This window comes from Scyliorhinus torazame, chromosome 7, assembly GCF_047496885.1.
Source record: "Scyliorhinus torazame isolate Kashiwa2021f chromosome 7, sScyTor2.1, whole genome shotgun sequence".
In the NCBI taxonomy this organism is placed as follows: Eukaryota; Metazoa; Chordata; class Chondrichthyes; order Carcharhiniformes; family Scyliorhinidae; genus Scyliorhinus; species Scyliorhinus torazame.
The window spans coordinates 114562398-114583886 of record NC_092713.1 but is presented as its reverse complement, the minus strand read 5'-3'; the positions used below and the strand labels follow the sequence as shown (position 1 = coordinate 114583886).

The 21489-nt window shown below is 51.2% G+C and overlaps 1 protein-coding gene across 5 annotated transcripts in view; it reads left to right on the top strand.

The window, feature by feature from the left end:
- lrp8 (low density lipoprotein receptor-related protein 8, apolipoprotein e receptor) overlaps positions 1 to 21489 on the top strand; it is a 190619-nt gene that overhangs the window by 136234 nt on the left and 32896 nt on the right. For all 5 annotated transcript variants that reach the window (XM_072511292.1, XM_072511291.1, XM_072511290.1 and 2 more), the window contains 5 exons: positions 575 to 714; positions 3483 to 3624; positions 4118 to 4270; positions 10105 to 10317; positions 11319 to 11387. In XM_072511292.1, the coding sequence (XP_072367393.1) occupies positions 575 to 714; positions 3483 to 3624; positions 4118 to 4270; positions 10105 to 10317; positions 11319 to 11387 (717 nt within the window). The remainder of the gene's footprint in view (positions 1 to 574; positions 715 to 3482; positions 3625 to 4117; positions 4271 to 10104; positions 10318 to 11318; positions 11388 to 21489) is intronic.

The window sequence follows — 21489 nt, the reverse complement described above, 5'->3', positions numbered from 1 at the left end:
GAGGCCGTCCTCATGCGTGCGGAACTTGGCTTCCAGTTTCTGCTCGGTGATTCTGCGTTGTGTGTTTTGAAAGCCGCCTTGGAGAATGTTTACTCAAAGCTCGGAGGCTGAATGTCCTTGACTGCTGAAGTGTTCCCCGACTGGAAGGGAATACTCCTGCCTGCCGATTCGCGGTATCCGTTCCGTGTCCAGAATTGCCGAAGCAAATTATTCATCCAAATGATTGTGAAGGAAAATATCCATCTGACCTCCTCTTATTCCTAATTCCCTAATTTGTTACTTGCTTCCCTGATATTTGAATACTTTGCAATGTTTCTTAGACTTGTCTAAGTTAGGCTAAATTGGCATTGGCCTGACTACCCTTGGGACATATTGATAAGCCCTAGTGAAAAGGAAAGTCAGGCAGGATGTATAATGAGCTGTTGATTGGAATTTCCCATTTTACATTAACACCAGCAGTTAAAACCCCATCCATTGTGTCTTAGTTTTGGATTTTGATATGACTAAGGGCATGTTATTCCTGCTGGAAGGAGATGAGGAGCCTGCAGTGACCCAGGGTTTGTACTGATTACAGATTTACTGAACCAGCGCCTCTACTGGGTTGACTCCAAACTGCATGAGCTGTCCAGCATTGATCTGAATGGTGGGAACAGGAAAACATTATTATTCTCAGAAGAATACTTGGGGCACCCTTCAGCACTCACAGTTTTTGAGGTAAGGCTGGAACCTGGGAGCGTTTTCATTGGCGCCTGACTATTTGCAAAAGTGATCATTTTTAGTTTAATTCAGTATCGCAGTTTGTGTGCTTGGCATATATTTCTTTCCATGTTACCAAGTCTGCGAATCCACAATGAGTTTAAAGCACATTCCCAGTTTAAGCAGTTCCTATGTAATTGAGTAAAGAAGATTTTATCCTACTGGAAATAAGATATGGAGCTCAGCTGGTTCCACACTTTATCTTTTCTTCCCATTGCTGCTTCCCTGAAGGGCCTACAGTCATTTTTGACCACTATTCCACAGGATATTTGACTGAAGAGAACATCACGGTCCAGCCCTCCTCCATCTGTCCTTCAACATCTATAAGCGATGCACATGAACATCAATGTGAAAGAGGAACTTTGGTATTCACACTTTCTTTCCTTATTCTCCATCCCTCCTATCCTCCAACCGAAGGGCATTTTTTAGATTTAGATTTATTGTCACGTGTACCGAGGTACAGTAAAAAGTATTGTTCTGCGTACAGTTCAGGCAGATTGTTCAATACATGAAAAACATAGGACATGCGATAAATACACTATGTAAATACATAGATATTAGGTGAAGCACATTTAGGGTGGGATTCTCCGTATCAGAGACTAAGTGCTGACACCAAAACACAATCAGTGGACTTCCATGACAGCCCCCCACACCAAGTGTTAGGTCCAGCAGCCCACGTTCGTGCCTCTGCATGTCCTACCTCTTCTCTCTCCCTCAACGGCCACGGCACTTGTTTGCCGATTTTTAAAACCACAAGTGAAACTCGCCGTCGATAATTCCTCCTGCCTAGGCGGACTATCGTGGAGACCTTGGAGAATACTGGGTCAGGCCCGCTAATGATGTGCAGGTGGCATTTCTTGTATGTGCGGAGGAGAACAAATTGATGCCGCTGTCGAGGAACTGGAGCATGGCAATTTTGGCGACGCCCAGTGCCAGCCACGATTTTGGCCCCTCAACCGATCCTCTGCCCAATCGCATTTCCCGATTTCGGCGTCTGCTGCCAGAGAATCCTGCCCCTAGTTTTTATTATGGCATGTGGGCAGCACCGGCTCGGCCAGCATTTATTGCCCATCCCTAGTTTCCCTTGAGAAAGTGATGATGAGCTGCCTGCTTGAACCGCTGCAGTCTGTGAGGTGTGGGTACAGCCACAGTGCTGTTAGGGAGGGAGTTCCAGGATTTTAACTCCGCGATAGTGAAGGAGCAGCGCGCAGCGATATATTTCCAAGTCAGGATGTTGTGTGGCTTGGAGAGGAACTTCCAGGTGGTGATGTTCCTATGTATCTGCTGCCCTTGTCCTTCAAAATGGTAGTGATCGTGGGTTTGGTAGATGCTGTCTAAGGATTGTGGGTGAGTTTCTGAAGTGCATCTAATGGATGGTACACACTGCTGCTGCTGTGTGTCGATGGTGGAGTGGGTGAATGTTTGTGGAAGGGGTGCCAATGAAGCAGGCAGCTGTGTCCTGGATGGTGTTGAGCTTCTTGACTGTTGTTGGAGCTACACTCTGCCAGGCAAGTGGAGAGTATTCCATCACACTCTTGACTTGTGCCTTGTAGATAGTGGACAGACTTTGGGAAGTTATTTGCTGCAGGATTCCTTTCTCTGATCAGCTCTTGTAGCCTGAGAGTTTATATGGTTAGTCCAGTTCAGTTTCTGATCAATGGTAACCCCCAGGATGATGTAATGGGGGATTCAGTGATGGTAATGCCATTGAATATCAAGGGATGATAAAATAATTAAAATAATAAATAATCTTCATTAGTGTCACAAGTAGGCTTACATTAACACTGCAATGAAGTTACTGTGAAAATCCCCTAGTCACCACACTATGGCGCTTGTTTGGGTACACTTGAGGGAGAATTCGGAATGTCCAATTCACCTAATAAGCACGTCTTTCAGGACTTGTGGGAGGAAACCGGAGCACCCGGAAGAAACCCACGCAGACACGGGGAGAATGTGCAGACTCCGCACAGATAGTTACCCAAGCAGAAATCGAACCTGGGAGCCTGGCGCTGTGAAGCAACAGAGCTAACTGGTAATTGATGGTTAGATTCTCTCTTGTTGGAGATGGTCACTGCCTGTTACTTGCCACTTGTCAGCCCAAGCCTGGATATTGTCCAGGTCTTCTGCATTTGGACATGAACTGCTTCAGTACCTGAGGAGATGCGAGTGCCCCAATGTATTCTTTTTTTACTTTGTACTCTTATTGCCTTGCAGGCCTCTGTTAGAGTGTAGATTTGGATGCATTAATTCCAAATCACAAGCTTGTAGAAGTGAAATTCTGTGATCACCTCCTACGCACCGTTTACCGATGAAATTTAAATCAAGTTTGGTGTCACACCATTGGTTTTTGACATTAACAAAACAAGGAAAGAAGCATTGTTTCCTGAATATGAAATGCCAACACTTCATATATAAGATAGACATAGACCAGATTACAATTTAAACCCCTGATACTGTGGCCAATTACATACTTGAGCTGCACTTGAAACATAGTGAGTGAAAGCTAACGCGGTGTGATTGCCAACCACAGCATCACAAGTATGCTGCAAGGTTTCAAAGCAGAACTTTAATTGTACCTGGCAAGTCTATGAAGTGTAGACCTTTCAGTCTGAAGAGAAAGTAACAATCGAAGCAATTTAACACCATAACGTCAGTGTTTTCAGTTTACACCTCAACAGTCTTGCTTTAACTGTTACAGGGCATATTATTTTATTTTGCTGTTACAGGACAAGATTTACTGGACTGACATTGAGCACGACAGTATTTACTGTGCAAACAGACTGAGTGGAAGAGATGTGACGTCTCTCGCAAATAATCTGTACAATCTACATGATATTGTCATTCTCCATGAACTAAAACAGCCCCAAGGTAATTCCTGTCAGGATCTCCTTGAAGTCTAAACCTGAAATTTATTTTTAAATTTTTTTGATTTGATTTATTATTGTCACATGTATTAGTATACAGTGAAAAGTATTGTTTCTTGCATGCTGTACAAACAACACATATGTACATAGGGAAGGAAGGAGAGACTGCAGAATATAATGTTACAGTTATAGCAAGGTGTAGAGAAAAGAGCAACTTAATACGAGGTAGGTCCATTCAAAACTCTCTTCTTGAGTCGATTGGTACGTGATCTCAAACTTTTGTATCTTTTTCCTGACGGAAGGAGGTGGAAGAGAGTATGTCCGGGGTGCGTGGGGTCCTTAATTATGCTGGCTGCCTTTCCGAGTCAGCGGGAATTGTAGACGGAGTCCATGGATGGGAGGCTGGTTTGCGTGATGGATTGGGCACCCCCCTCAATTATTGAACATTTTATTTACTTTTGTCCAGAAACTGAAATGTTTCTTCCTTTCTTAAATAGTTGTAAACTTTTGTGAACATGGTATTACGCCAAACGGAGGATGCCAGTACCTGTGCTTGTCGGCTCCCCAAATCAACCTCCATTCTCCAAAATATACATGTGCCTGTCCTGATGACATGAAACTTGGTCAAGACATGAGAAAGTGTTCCAGAAGTAAGTGTGGTTTTTCAGTTCTGATTTTTTTATGGATTCAGGGATTTGTTTCCAAGTTTTCAAGGACAGCATTTCTTCACAGACTTGGGCCACTTTTTGTTAGAAAAGAAAAGATTGAGGGGTGACCTGTTAGCGACCGTTAAGATTTTGACAGGGTTGAACAAGATAGATACATATAAAAAATTTCCACTTCTGGGGGTGACCAAAACGAGGGGCCATAAGTCATTATTTGAGGAAAGATGTAGTGGCATTAGAGGCAGTTCAGAGGAGATTCACTAGGTTGATTCCAGAGATGAGGGGTGTGGTAGTCTGTGTAGAGGTATTACGGTAGGTGGTAATGCTGGAACATCATTGGTAGATATTGTACGTTTCCTATTGGTCAAGCTGTATGGTAGCTCCGCCCTGCAAGGCGGGGTATAAGATCCCATGCCGCCCCAGCAGCCTTCTTTCTGTACCTGAGCTGCTGGGGGAAACATCTAGCTTATTACAGCCTTCAGTTGGACTACAGCCTCGCTTTAGTGGTCATTGATCATGCATCAATTTAATAAGTGTGGTATTATAGGTATTACGGTACCTGATAGGCTAAAGCACCATTGGTGGAAACTGTATGCTTTCTATTGGCTAGAGTGTATAATAGCTCCGCCCTGATAGGTGGGGTTTAAGAACCCGTGCCACCCCAGCAGCCCTCATTCTGTACCTGAGCTGCTGGGGGAAACATCTAGCTTATTAAAGCCTTCAGTTGGACTACAACCTCGCTTTAGTGGTCATTGATCGTGCTTCAATTTAGTAAGCTAGAATTTTAAGAAGAAAGGATGGAGCTCCGAATCAAGCCGGAGTGTCTGCACACTTAGCCCCCACACGGCGAACTCAGCGGCAATCTTTAAGCACTGGCTGGCGTGCTTTAAAGGGTATCTCGAGACAGCCAAAAATGCACCCATGGGAGAGCAGAAACTGCACGTCCTGCACTCAAGGGTGAGCCCGGAGATTTATACCCTAATCAAGGAAGCGGAAGACTTCGATGCAGCAATTGAGCTGCGAAAAGGACACTATATTCGCCCGGTAAACCAGGTCTACGCCCGGCACTTGCTTGGAACAAGGCGACAAACCCCTGGAGAATCGCTGGAGGAATTCTACCGCGTCCTGGTGCTGGGAAGAAGCTGCGGCTGCCCATGAGTTTCGGCGAGCGAACACACGGAACTCTTAGTCCGGGACGCTTTCGTGGCAGGTATGCTTTCGTCACAAATCCGCCAGCGCCTGTTAGAGAGAAGGACACCCTGGGTCTCAGGGAGGCACGGGCCCTTGCAGACTCCCTGGACGTGGCCTCCAGGAACGCCCGTGCCTACGTTTGCGACCGCGCAGCATGTCCCCATGGCAGCGTGGAACCCCGCCGCGGCCGACCCCGAGACTTTCCCCGTTTCCCCACAGGCCTGCGCTGCAAGGCGGCCTGGCAACCCCGAAGGGCCCAGCTGCTACTTTTGTGGGCAGGCCAAGCACCCTCGCCAGCCCTGCCCGGCCCGCGCATCCACCTGCAAGGGATGCGGCAAAAAGGGCCATTTCGTGGGGGGGTGTCAGGCCCGAGCGGTGGCCGCGGTCTACAGCGGCGAATGCGGACCGCAACTACAAACTTCTCCATGGGCCCTGTGCGGCCAGCAGTCGCCACCTCCATATCCCAGGGCCACGTGCGGACCCCGGGCGCCGCCATCTTGTTCCACGGAGGCCACGTTGGAGGGATGGGCGCCGCCATTTTGTGCTCCACCGGCCATGTGCAACCAATGGGAGACGCCATCTTGGATGAACCCCCAGGACCCCAGCTCGACTGACCACACACTGCCCGAACAGAACTCTCAACTACTAAGATTGGCCTCGGTGACTCTGGATCAATCTCGGCCTCGAACACTCTCAACCGCAACGACAACCGTATTCATCAACAGGCACAAGACGTCCTGCCTAATCGACTCTGGGAGCACGGAGAGCTTCATACACCCTGACACGGTAAGGCGCTGTTCCGTCCTCATCCACCCTGTTAATCAAAAAATCTCACTGGCCTCCGGTTCCCACTCAGTGGAGATAAAGGGGTTTTGTGTAGCAAACCTCACAGTCCAGGGAAGGGAGTTCAAAAATTTCCGTCTTCAAATAACCTTCAAAGTCTGACCTTCCAATTCGGCGGCCCTATACCCCCCCTTACTGTCTGCGGCCTCGCGACCCTTAAGGGCGACCCGCCTTCCCTGTTTGCGAACCTCACCCCGGATTGTAAACCCATCGCCACCAGGACCAGACGCTACAGTGCCCAGGACCGGATCTTTATTAGGTCAGAGGTCCAAAGGCTACTGAGGGAACAGGTCATTGAAGCCAGTAACAGCCCCTGGAGGGCTCAAGTAGTAGTGGTAAAGACCGGGGAGAAGCATAGGATGGTCATCGACTACAGTCAGACCATCAACAGGTTTACGCAGTTGGACGTGTACCCTCTCCCCCGCATATCCGACCTGGTAAACAGGATCGCGCATTACAAGGTCTTCTCCACGGTGGATCTTAAGTCCGCCTACCACCAGCTCCCCATCTGCACTAGTGACCGCAAATACACTGCCTTCGAGGCAGATGGGCGGCTCTATCACGTCTTAAGGGTACCCTTCGGTGTCACCAACGGTGTCTCAGTCTTCCGGCACGAGATGGACCGAATGGTTGACCGGTACGGTTTACGGGCAACATTCCCGTATCTCGATAATGTCACCATCTGCGGCCACGACCAGCAGGACCACAACACCAACCTCCGAAAATTCCTCCAGACCGCAAAGATCCTTAACCTTACGTATAACAAGGATAAATGCGTGTTTAGCACCGACTGCCTAGCCATCCTCGGCTACGTAGTGTGAAATGGAGTTATAGGCCCTGACCCTGAACGCATGCGCCCCCTTATGGCGTTCCCCCTCCCTCACTGCTCCAAGGCCCTGAAGCACTGCCTAGGGTTTTTCTCTTACTATGCCCAGTGGGTCCCCAACTATGTGGACAAGGCCCATTCCTTGATCCAATCCACAGTTTTTCCCCTGTCGATAGAGGCCCGCCAGGCCTTCAGCCGCATCAAAGCAGACATTGCAAAGGCCACGATGCACGCCATCGAAGAGTCCCTCCCCTTCCAGATCGAGAGCGACGCGTCTGACGTAGCTCTGACGGCTACCCTCAACCAAGCGGGCAGACCCGTGGCCTTCTTCTCACGTACCCTCCATGCTTCCGAAATCCGCCACTTCTCAGTCGAAAAGGAGGCCCAGGCCATAGGAGAAGCTGTGCGACATTGGAGGCATTACCCGGCCGGCAGGAGATTCACTCTCCGCACTGACCAACGGTCGGTTGCTTTCACGTTCGATAATGCACAGCGGGGCAAGACAAAAAACGATAAGATCTTGTGGTGGAGGATCGAACTCTCCACGTACAACTACGAGATCTTGTATCGTCCCGGGAAGCTAAACGAGCCTCCTGATGCCCTGTCCCGCGGCGCATGTGCCAACCCACAAGCGGACCGCCTCCGAGCCCTCCACGAGGACCTCTGTGACCTGGGGGTCACTCGCTTTTTCCACTTTATCAAGACCTGCAACCTGCCCTACTCCATCGAGGAGGTCAGGACAGCCACCAGGAACTGCCAAATCTGCACGGAGTGCAAACTGCACTTCTACCGTCCAGAGAAAGCGTACCTGATAAAGGCTTCCTGTCCCTTTGATCGCCTCAGCATGGACTTCAAAGGCCCCCGTCCCCTCCACCGACCACAACACGTACTTCCTGAACGTGATTGACGAGTACTCCCGGTTCCCATTCGCCATCCCCTGCCCCGACATGACCGCAACCACCGTCAACAAGGCCCTCCATAGCATCTTTGCACTGTTCGGGTTCCCCGTTTCATGCATTGTGATAGGGGGTCCTCCTTTATGAGCGACGAACTGCGTCAATTCCTGCTCAGCAAGGGCATCGCCTCGAGCAGGACGACCAGTTACAACCCCCGGGGTAACGGACAGGTAGAGAGAGAGAACGGAACGGTCTGGAAGACCGTCCTACTGGCCCTACAGTCCAGGAATCTCCCAGTCTCCCGCTGGCAGGATGTCCTCCCGGATGCCCTCCACTCCATCCGCTCGCTGCTTTGTACATCCAGTCGCTGCTTTCTACCACGAACAACCAAACTCCTCCTTGTCTTCCCCAGGAAGTCCTCCTCTGGGACCTCGCTCCCGACATGGCTGGCAGCTCCCGGACCCATCCTGCTCCGAAAACCAGTGCGGGTGCACAAATCCGACCCGTTGGTCGAGAGGGTCCATCTTCTCCATGCTAACCCCCAGTACACCTACGTGGCGTACCCCGACGCCCGACAAGATACGGTCTCCCTACGAGACCTGGCGCCCGCCAGATCCCCACGCACACCCCAGCCACCAGTCCCACCCTCCCTCCGACCAGTGCACCTTACAGGTGGATCGATCCGTCCGCCGGCCCCGTCTAGGCCCCCCCACCCACCGACGCACCCCGCAGACGCTCCCTTCCCAGGTCAACCGTTTTCCCCACCAGCGCCGTCTAGGGGTGTTGAAGCTGCCACAGAGATCGAGGCCACGCTCCCGGAGTCACAGACGCCCGAGCCTTCACCGGAGTCGCCACCGAAGCTTCGACGATCACAGAGGACGACCAGGGCCCCCGATCGACTGATTGCTTCATTTTAAAGTGTATAGTTAATTATGAATCTGTAAATAGTTACAAAATGCTGTACGGAGGTATTATGGTACCTCCATTACTATAATTTCTACCACGTTATCATGTTGTAATATCAAGCCACCACCCCCGCCGGACTCTTTTTTTTGACAGGGGGTGAATGTGGTAGTCTGTGTAGAGGTATTACGGTATCTGGTAATGCTGGAACACCATTGGTAGATATTGTACGTTTCCTATTGGTCAAGCTGTATGGTAGCTCCGCCCTGCAAGGCGGGGTATAAGAGCCCGTGCCGCCCCAGCAGCTTTCTTTCTGTACCTGAGCTGCTGGGGGAAACATCTAGCTTATTAAAGCCTTCAGTTGGACTACAACCTCGCTTTAGTGGTCATTGATCGTGCATCAAGCGGTTTGTCATATGAAGAGAGATTGAATAGTTTAGGCCTATGCTCTCTAGAGTTTAGAAGAATGAGGGGAGATCAAAAGGTATGGATAAAGTAGATGTGGAGCGGATGCTTCCTCTTATGGGGCATTCTAGAATGAGGTCATTAGGATCAGAGATAACAAATTTAAAACAGAGTTGAGGAGAAACTACTTCTCTCAGAGGGTTGTGACTCTGTGTAATTCACTATCCCAGAGTGCAGTGGATGCTGAGACGGTAGGTAAATTTAAGGAAGAGTTAAACTGATTTTTAATTGGTAATGGGTTGAAGGGGTATGGAGAGCGGGCAGGACGGTGGAGTTAAGGCCAGGATGAGATCAGCCATGATCGAATGGTGAAGCACTCGATGGGCCAAATGGCCTAATTCTGCTCCTATATCTTATGAACTTATTAATAAATCCAATAAAGAAATTGGGAAAAACATAGGAATAACATAGATAATTTAAAGGAAAGCAAGATAGTTACACGTGGGGAATGACGGAATAAATGGAGATAAGGTTAGATGGAGTGGTAGAAGGAGACTCATGTGGAGCATCAATACTGACATGGACCAGTTGGTCTGAATCGCCTCTTTCTGTGATATACATACTGTATAATTCTCCTCTGTTGCAAATCCACCCTTTCTATCTGAATCCTGGGGAATTGCTGCCTTCTAGAGCTAGGTCACTTCAAACTCTTTGGTCAGGCTGCAGTTATAGTCTCTGTGTCTTTTTTGTAACAGCTGGAAAGATTCCTACCGTCCCCTCAGTGACCAGTGACAACGCAACTCCAATGCCTGACGCAGACATCTCCAGTACACTGATTTCTGCTAATATAACCAATACAGCTGGTACAACAGTTCTGACTGGCATCGTCACAGGAGGTCCACATCAGCTCTTCCCTGGCTCCACCGATGCAGACAATTTAATCCACAGTAACAGTTCCTCGCCGTTATGTAAGTCTTGCAGGACAACACTCCTTATGTTTCCTTGTAGTATTTGCTTCACTGACCAGGAAAGGTAGTGCACTCGTTCCCAGCCTTCATCATGCAACCCAGAGAGGGTAAGTAGGAGCTGGTGTGAGTGCCATTCTATTCGCTTCCATTTGGCCTAAACTCCTCATCTTCCAACATCACTTGGAGTAGGAACATCATTACCGTTCTTGGATGCTGCAGTGTCATGGGATGGTAGCATTCTCCCTATCCCCCCTCTCTATCCCACTGTCATGTTCCACTAGTCAATGTCTTTGAGTTTACACCTGTGTGAACTTTGCATATTCTCCCCATGTCTGCATGGGTTTCCTCCAGGTGCTCCGGTTTCCTCACACTGTCCAAAGATGTGCAGATTAGGTGGATTGACCATGATCAATACGTATGGGGATAGGGCGGGGCGGGGGGGGCTAGGTAGAGTGCTCTTTCGGAGGGTTGATGCAGGCTCAATGGGCCGAATGGTCTCCTTCCACACTGTAAGGATTCTCTGGAACATCCCTGCCTCCCTCCTTACTTGACTTCTGGTTCCTCGGCTCTTCAAAACATGAGCAGTTTAACCTCCCTCAATCCTCCTACAGCGTAACAATTTGACCTGTTAAAATCCGGAAGCAATATATGGCTGCTGGAAATCTGAAATGAATACAGAAAATGCCGGAAGAATCCAGCAGCTCTGACAGCGTCTGAATGGAGAGAAAGAGAGGTAACATTTCAGGTCTAACTTTTCATTAGAATTTCTTACATAAAGCTCAAAGACCTGTACAGAATGAGCATTCACCTCGGTTTTTCAAAGATCAAGCTGAGGTGAGATGCCCATCAATATTGAGGAAATGAAGCTCGAGTTACTCTTCTCCTTCCATCTTGGACCTGGTCTCTGTTGCTGCTCAAACTACCCTGTTTTTCCACAGCAGAACAGTCTGGCATTCAAGCACCTGCACGTAATATAACTGTGGTTTTCTACCTCTCTGCAGCAGATAACCAGGGCGACAGCAAGAAGCTGAGTTCCACTCATGCCATTGTGGGAATTGTCATTCCAATAGGTAGGTGATGCTCACCGCCCATGTTAAATATACCTGTGCATGTATCCTTGTGTTACTGCAGGGAAATGGAACACCTTCAATTTTGAACTTCTGATGTTCTCATCAACTACTCCTGACCAGGGCAGCACGGTGGCCCAGTGGTTAGCACTGCTGTCTCACCGCGCCAAGGTCCCAGGTTCGACCCCGGCCCAAGGTCACTGTCTGTGTGGAGTTTGCACATTCTCCCCGGGTCTGCGTGGGTCTCACTCCCACAACCCAAAAGATGTGCAGGGTAGGTGGATTGTCCTTAATTGCCCCTTAATTGGAAAAAATAATTATCGGATACTCTAAATTTTAAAAAGGGAAAAGAAATTACTGGCCAGATATAGAACTGGACTCGGGAATGAAAGCCCAAAGACTGCATTTCACATAGATTTCATCCAGGCATTATTCCACCCATGCCTTCAGCCAGCTCAGTAATACTCCTGCAGCTGCCCAAGGATCATCAGCAGCCTGCATTCCCTTGCCTGTGATCCAGGGCAGATTTTCTGCCTCATGACTGGGTGTTGGTTAAGAAGGCTGAGAGTAGAGAGGCTGCGGTGTGACCTAATCATGGTCTTTACCATTATGACTCACTGAGTGACTCACTAGTGTAGATGCGGAGAAGATGTTGCCACATGTGGGAGATTCCAAAACTGTGGCCATAAATATTACAGCAAGTCCAGTAAGGAATTAGGGGATAGCATTGGTGCATTTAGCGGCAAGTTAGATAAGCACATGGGGGAAGAATAGAAAGTTATGTTAATCGGGCTAGATGAAGTAAGGTGAATGAAATGAAATGAAAATCGCTTATTGTCACAAGTAGGTTTCAAATGAAGTTACTGTGAAAAGCCCCTAGTCACCACATTCCGGCGCCTGTTCGGGGAGGCTGGTACGGGAATAAACCGTGCTGCTGGCCAGCCTTGGTCTGCTTTCAAAGCCAGCGAGTTAGCCCTGAGCTAAACAGCCCCAGTTGAGAGGGCTCATGAGGAGCTAAACCCTGCTGCAGACCAGTTGGGCTAAATGGCTTGTTCCTGTACTCGGAATTCTATGCAAGTCTGCACCATCTTTGACTTTTTGCTGATGAACTATGAGTGTGCAACGTTATCAGAAAGTAAAGGTTATTTGGGAAATTGTGGCCTCAGACCCTTGTCTCATAACTTCATAGTGCATTGTAACAGGATATCTGAAATGGCATTTGGTAAAGATGGGGACCATCCTCCAGTGAGCTGTCACTTTTGTGGTGGAGATAATGATACATTTCTGGATATACGTATTTGTGGCATGATTCTGGGGTTGTCACTGCAATATGGGACCGCGTTCAAACATGTACAGTTGTTCAGAAAATTCGATATTGAACTTACAACAGGATAGTGACATCAGATATCAGATGCCCATACATAGATTGTGAGTTTATAAATGGTACCTCAAACACTGAACTGTGCAACCTATGACATAACTGTGACTACTAGCTCAGCGAGAATAGTGCAAAGGGGAGGGTTTGGATTAGGCTGAACCTATTTACTGGCCTGAGATCTCTCCATCACTACCCGACACCATTTCGCCCTCTCTCCATCACTGCCTGACAGCATTTCGCCCTCTCTCCATCAATACCCGACACCATTTCTCCCTCACTCCATCACTACCCGACACCATTTCGCCCTCACTCCATCACTGCCTGACAGCATTTCGCCCTCTCTCCATCACTACCCGACACCATTTCGCCCTCTCTCCATCACTGCCCGACACCATTTCGCTCTCTCTCCATCACTGCCTGACAGCATTTCGCCCTCTCTCCATCACTACCCGACACCATTTCGCCCTCTCTCCATCACTACCCGACACCATTTCGCCCTCTCTCCATCACTACCCGACACCATTTCGCCCTCTCTCCATCACTACCCGACACCATTTCGCTCTCTCTCCATCACTACCCGATACCATTTCGCCCTCTCTCCATCACTACCCGACACCATTTCGCCCTCTCTCCATCACTACCCGACACCATTTCGCTCTCTCTCCATCACTATCCGACACCATTTCGCCCTCTCTCCATCACTACCCAACACCATTTTGCCCTCTCTCCATCACTACCCGACACCATTTCGCCCTCTCTCCATCACTACCCGACACCATTTCGCCCTCTCTCCATCACTACCCGACACCATTTCGCCCTCTCTCCATCACTACCCGACACCATTTCGCCCTCTCTCCATCACTACCCGACACCATTTCGCTCTCCATCACTGCCCGATACCATTTCGCCTTCTCTCCATCACTGCCCGATACCATTTCGCTCTCTCTCCATCACTACCCGGTACCATTTCGCTCTCTCTCCATCACTACCCGGTACCATTTCGCCCTCACTCCATCACTGCCTGCCACCATTTCGCCCTCTCTCCATCACTGCCTGCCACCATTTCGCTCTCTCTCCATCACTACCCGGTACCATTTCGCCCTCTCTCCATCACTGCCCGGCACCATTTCGCCCTCACTCCATCACTACCCAACACCATTTTGCTCTCTCTCCATCACTGCCCGATACCATTTCGCCCTCTCTCCATCACTGCCTGATACCATTTCGGTCTCACTCCATCACTGTCCGATACCATTTTGCTCTCTCTCCATCACTGCCCGACACCATTTCGCCCTCTCTCCATCACTGCCCGACACCATTTTGCCCTCTCTCCATCACTACGCGACACCATTTCGCTCTCCATCACTGCCCGATACCATTTCGCCTTCTCTCCATCACTGCCCGATACCATTTCGCTCTCTCTCCATCACTACCCGGTACCATTTCGCCCTCTCTCCATCACTGCCTGACACCATTTCGCTCTCTCTCCATCACTACCCGGTACCATTTCGCCCTCTCTCCATCACTGCCCGGCACCATTTCGCCCTCACTCCATCACTACCCAACACCATTTTGCTCTCTCTCCATCACTGCCCGATACCATTTTGCCCTCTCTCCATCACTACCCGACACCATTTCGCCCTCACTCCATCACTACCCGATACAATTTCGCTCTCTCTCCATCACTGCCCAACGCCATTTCGCTCTCTCTCCATCACTGCCCGACACCATTTCGCCCTCACTCCATCACTGCCCGGCACCATTTCGCCCTCTCTCCATCACTACCCGATACCATTTCGCTCTCTCTCCATCACTGCCCAACGCCATTTCGCTCTCTCTCCATCACTGCCCGACACCATTTCGCCCTCACTCCATCACTGCCCGGCACCATTTCGCCCTCTCTCCATCACTACCCAACACCATTTCGCCCTCTCTCCATCACTGTCCGATACCATTTCGCTCTCTCTCCATCACTGCCCGACACCATTTCGCCCTCTCTCCATCACTGCCCGACAACATTTTGCCCTCTCTCCATCACTACGCGACACCATTTCGCTCTCCATCACTGCCCGATACCATTTCGCATTCTCTCCATCACTGCCCGATACCATTTCGCCCTCTTTCCATCACTGCCCGACACCATTTCGCTCTCTCTCCATCACTACCCGGTACCATTTCGCCCTCTCTCCATCACTGCCCGGCACCATTTCGCCCTCACTCCATCACTACCCAACACCATTTTGCTCTCTCTCCATCACTGCCCGATACCATTTTGCCCTCTCTCCATCACTGCCCGACACCATTTCGCCCTCTCTCCATCACTGCCCGACAACATTTTGCTCTCCATCACTGCCCGATACCATTTCGCATTCTCTCCATCACTGCGCGATACCATTTCGCTCTCTCTCCATCACTACCCGGTACCATTTCGCCCTCTCTCCATCACTACCCGGTACCATTTCGCCCTCTCTCCATCACTGCCCGACACCATTTCGCTCTCTCTCCATCACTACCCGGTACCATTTCGCCCTCTCTCCATCACTACCTGACACCATTTCGCCCTCTCTCCATCACTGCCCGACACCATTTCGCCCTCTCTCCATCACTGCCTGATACCATTTCGCTCTCACTCTATCACTGTCCGATACCATTTCGCTCTCTCTCCATCACTGCCCGACACCATTTCGCCCTCTCTCCATCACTGCCCGACACCATTTTGCCCTCTCTCCATCACTACGCGACACCATTTCGCCTTCTCTCCATCACTGCCCGGTACCATTTCGCTCTCTCTCCATCACTACCCGGTACCATTTCGCCCTCTCTCCATCACTGCCCGACACCATTTCGCTCTCTCTCCATCACTACCTGACACCATTTCGCTCTCTCTCCATCACTACCCGACACAATTTCGCCCTCTCTCCATCACTGCCCGATACCATTTCGCTCTCCATCGCTGCCCGACAACATTTTTCTCTCCATCACTGCCCGATACCATTTCGCATTCTCTCCATCACTGCCCGATACTATTTCGCTCTCTCTCCATCACTACCCGGTACCATTTCGCCCTCTCTCCATCACTGCCCGATACCATTTTGCCCTCTCTCCATCACTGCCTGCCACCATTTCGCCCTCTCTCCATCACTGCCCGACACCGTTTCGCCCTCTCTCCATCACTGCCCGATACCATTTCGCCCTCTCTCCATCACTGCCCGACACCATTTCACCCACTCTCCATCACTGCCCGACACCATTTCGCCCTCTCCATCACTGCCCCATACCATTTCGCCCTCTCTCCATCACTGCCCGATACCATTTTGCCCTCTCTCCATCAGTACCCGACACCATTTCGCCCTCACTCCATCACTACCCGACACCATTTCGCTCTCTCTCCATCACTGCCCAACACCATTTCACTCACTCTCCATCACTGCCCGACACCATTTCGCCCTCACTCCATCACTGCCCGGCACCATTTCGCCCTCACTCCATCACTACCCGACACCATTTCGCCCTCTGTCCATCACTGCCCGACACCATTTCGCCCTCTCTCCATCACTGCCCGACACCAGTTCGCTCTCCATCACTACCCTACACCATTTCGCCCTCTCTCCATCACTGCCCGACACCATTTCGCCCTCTCTCCATCACTGCCCGGCGCCATTTCGCCCTCTCTCCATCACTGCCCGATACCATTTCGCCCTCTCTCCATCACTGCCCGACACCATTTCACCCACTCTCCATCACTGCCCGATACCATTTCGCCCTCTCCATCACTGCCCCATACCATTTCGCCCTCTCTCCATCACTGCCCGATACCATTTTGCCCTCTCTCCATCAGTACCCGACACCATTTCGCCCTCACTCCATCACTACCCGATACCATTTCGCTCTCTCTCCATCACTGCCCAACACCATTTCACTCACTCTCCATCACTGCCCGACGCCATTTCGCCCTCACTCCATCACTGGCCGACACCATTTCGCTCTCTCTCCATCACTGCCCGATACCATTTTGCCCTCTCTCCATCACTGCCCGGCACCATTTCGCTCTCTCACCATCACTGGCCGACACCATTTCGCTCTCTCTCCATCACTACCCGACACCATTTCGCCCTCTCTCCATCACTGCCCGACACCATTTCGCCCTCTCTCCATCACTGCCCGACACCATTTCGCCCTCTCTCCATCACTGCCCGACACCAGTTCGCTCTCCATCACTACCCGACACCATTTCGCCCTCTCTCCATCACTGCCCGGCACCATTTCGCCCTCTCTCCATCACTACCTGACACCATTTCGCCCTCTCTCCATCACTGCCCGACACCATTTCGCCCTCTCCATCACTGCTCAATACCATTTCGCCCTCTCTACATCACTGCCCAGTACCATTTTGCCCTCTCTCCATCACTACCCGATACCATTTCGCCCTCTCTCCATCATTACCCGATACCAATTCGCCCTCTCTCCATCACTGCCCGACACCATTTCGCCCTCACTCCATCACTGCCCGGCACCATTTCGCCCTCACTCCATCACTACCCGACACCATTTCGCCCTCTGTCCATCACTGCCCGACACCATTTCGCCCTCTCTCCATCACTGCCCGACACCAGTTCGCTCTCCATCACTACCCTACACCATTTCGCCCTCTCTCCATCACTGCCCGACACCATTTCGCCCTCTCTCCATCACTGCCCGGCGCCATTTCGCCCTCTCTCTATCACTACCCGATACCATTTTTCCCTCTCTCCATCACTGCCCGATACCATTTCGCCCTCTCTCCATCACTGCCAAACACCATTTCGCTCTCTCTCCATCATCACCCGATACCATTTCGCCCTCTCTCCATCACTACCCGAAACCATTTGGCTCTCACTCCATCACTACCCGATACCATTTTGCCCTCTCTCCATCACTACCCGGCATCATTTCGCTCTCTCTCCATCACTACACGATACAGTTTCGCCCTCTCTCCATCACTGCCCGACACCATTTCGCCCTCTCTCCATTACTGCCCGACACCATTTCGCCCTCACTCCATCACTACCCGATACCATTTCACCCTCACTCCATCACTGCCCGACACCATTTCGCTCTCTCTCCATCACTGCCCGACACCATTTCGCCCTCACTCCATCACTACCCGATACCATTTCGCTCTCTCTCCATTTCGCCCTCTCTCCATCACTGCCCGATACCATTTCGCTCTCCATCACTGCCCGATACCATTTCGCCCTCTCTCCATCACTACCCGACACCATTTCGCCCTCTCTCCATCACTGCCCGATACCATTTCGCTCTCCATCACTGCCCGATACCATTTCGCCCTCTGTCCATTACTATCCGACACCATTTCGCACTCACTCCATCACTACCCGACACCATTTCGCCCTCACTCCATCACTGCCCGACATCATTTTGCTCTCTCTCCATCACTGCCCGACACCATTTTTCCCTCACTCCATCACTGCCAAACATCATTTCCTCACTCCATCACTACCCGACACCATTTTGCCCTCACTCCATCACTACCCGATACCATTTCGCTCTCTCTCCATCACTGCCCGACACCATTTTGCCCTCTGTCCATCACTACCCGATACCATTTCGCTCTCACTCCATTACTGCCCGGCACCATTTCGCCCTCACTCCATCACTGCCCGATACCATTTCGCTCTCACTCTATCACTGCCCGATACCATTTTGCCCTCACTCCATCACTGCCCGACACCATTTTGCCCTCTGTCCATCACTACCCGATACCATTTCGCTCTCACTCCATTACTGCCCGGCACCATTTCGCCCTCACTCCATCACTGCCCGATACCATTTCGCTCTCACTCCATCACTGCCCGATACCATTTCGCCCTCACCCCATCACTGACCGACACCATTTTGCCCTCTGTCCATCACTACACGATACCATTTCGCTCTCACTCCATCACTGTCCGATACCATTTCGCTCTCCATCACTGCCCGACAACATTTTGCTCTCCATCACTGCCCGATATCATTTCGCATTCTCTCCATCACTGCCCGATACTATTTCGCTCTCTCTCCATCACTACCCGGTACCATTTCGCCCTCTCTCCATCACTACCCGGTACCATTTCGCTCTCTCTCCATCACTGCCCGACACCATTTTGCCCTCACTCCATCACTGCCCGATACTTTTTCGCCCTCTCTCCATCACTGCCCGATACCATTTTGCCCTCTCTCCATCACTGCCCGATACCATTTCTCCCTCTCTCCATCACTGCCCGATACCATTTCGCCCTCACTCCATCACTGCCCGATACCATTTCGCCCTCTCTCCATCACTGCCCGATACCATTTTGCCCTCTCTCCATCACTGCCTGCCACAATTTCGCCCTCTCTCCATCACTGCCCGACACCGTTTCGCCCTCTCTCCATCACTGCCCGATACCATTTCGCCCTCTCTCCATCACTGCCCGACACCATTTCACCCACTCTCCATCACTGCCCGACACCATTTCGCCCTCTCCATCACTGCCCCATACCATTTCGCCCTCTCTCCATCACTGCCCGATACCATTTTGCCCTCTCTCCATCAGTACCCGACACCATTTCGCCCTCACTCCATCACTGCCCGATAGAATTTCGCTCTCCCTCCATCACTGCCCGACACCATTTCGCCCTCTCTCCATCACTGCCCGACACCATTTCGCCCTCTCTCCATCACTGCCCGACACCATTTCGCCCTCTCTCCATCACTGCCCGACACCAGTTCGCTCTCCATCACTACCCGACACCATTTCGCCCTCTCTCCATCACTGCCCGGCACCATTTCGCCCTCTCTCCATCACTACCTGACACCATTTCGCCCTCTCTCCATCACTGCCCGACACCATTTCGCCCTCTCCATCACTGCTCAATACCATTTCGCCGTCTCTACATCACTGCCCGGTACCATTTTGCCCTCTCTCCATCACTACCCGATACCATTTCGCCCTCTCTCCATCATTACCCGATACCATTTCGCCCTCTCTCCATCACTACCCGACACCATTTCGCCCTCTCTCCATCACTGCCCGACACCATTTCGCCCTCACTCCATCACTGCCCGGCACCATTTCGCCTTCACTCCATCACTACCCGACACCATTTCGCCCTCTGTCCATCACTGCCCGACACCATTTTGCCCTCTCTCCATCACTGCCCGACACCAGTTCGCTCTCCATCACTACCCGACACCATTTCGCCCTCTCTCCATCACTGCCCGACACCATTTCACCCTCTCTCCATCACTGCCCTGCGCCATTTCGCCCTCTCTCTATCACTACCCGATACCATTTTTCCCTCTCTCCATCACTGCCCGATACCATTTCGCCCTCTCTCCATCACTGCCAAACACCATTTCGCTCTCTCTCCATCACCACCCGATACCATTTCGCCCTCTCTCCATCACTACCCGAAACCATTTGGCTCTCACTCCATCACTACCCGATACCATTTTGCCCTCTCTCCATCACTACCCGGCATCATTTCGCTCTCTCTCCATCACTACACGATACAGTTTCGCCCTCTCTCCATCACTGCCCGACACCATTTCGCCCTCTCTCCATTACTGCCCGACACCATTTCGCCCTCACTCCATCACTACCCGATACCATTTCACCCTCACTCCATCACTGCCCGACACCATTTCGCTCTCTCTCCATCACTGCCCGACACCATTTCGCCCTCACTCCATCACTCCCCGATACCATTTCGCTCTCTCTCCATTTCGCCCTCTCTCCATCACTGCCCGATACCATTTTGCCCTCTCTCCATCACTGCCCGGCACCATTTCGCTCTCTCACCATCACTGGCCGACACCATTTCGCTCTCTCTCCATCACTACCCGACACCATTTCGCCCTCTCTCCATCACTGCCCGACACCATTTCGCCCTCTCTCCATCACTGCCCGACACCATTTCGCCCTCTCTCCATCACTGCCCGACACCAGTTCGCTCTCCATCACTACCCGACACCATTTCGCCCTCTCTCCATCACTGCCCGGCACCATTTCGCCCTCTCTCCATCACTACCTGACACCATTTCGCCCTCTCTCCATCACTGCCCGACACCATTTCGCCCTCTCCATCACTGCTCAATACCATTTCGCCCTCTCTACATCACTGCCCAGTACCATTTTGCCCTCTCTCCATCACTACCCGATACCATTTCGCCCTCTCTCCATCATTACCCGATACCAATTCGCCCTCTCTCCATCACTGCCCGACACCATTTCGCCCTCACTCCATCACTGCCCGGCACCATTTCGCCCTCACTCCATCACTACCCGACACCATTTCGCCCTCTGTCCATCACTGCCCGACACCATTTCGCCCTCTCTCCATCACTGCCCGACACCAGTTCGCTCTCCATCACTACCCTACACCATTTCGCCCTCTCTCCATCACTGCCCGACACCATTTCGCCCTCTCTCCATCACTGCCCGGCGCCATTTCGCCCTCTCTCTATCACTACCCGATACCATTTTTCCCTCTCTCCATCACTGCCCGATACCATTTCGCCCTCTCTCCATCACTGCCAAACACCATTTCGCTCTCTCTCCATCATCACCCGATACCATTTCGCCCTCTCTCCATCACTACCCGAAACCATTTGGCTCTCACTCCATCACTACCCGATACCATTTTGCCCTCTCTCCATCACTACCCGGCATCATTTCGCTCTCTCTCCATCACTACACGATACAG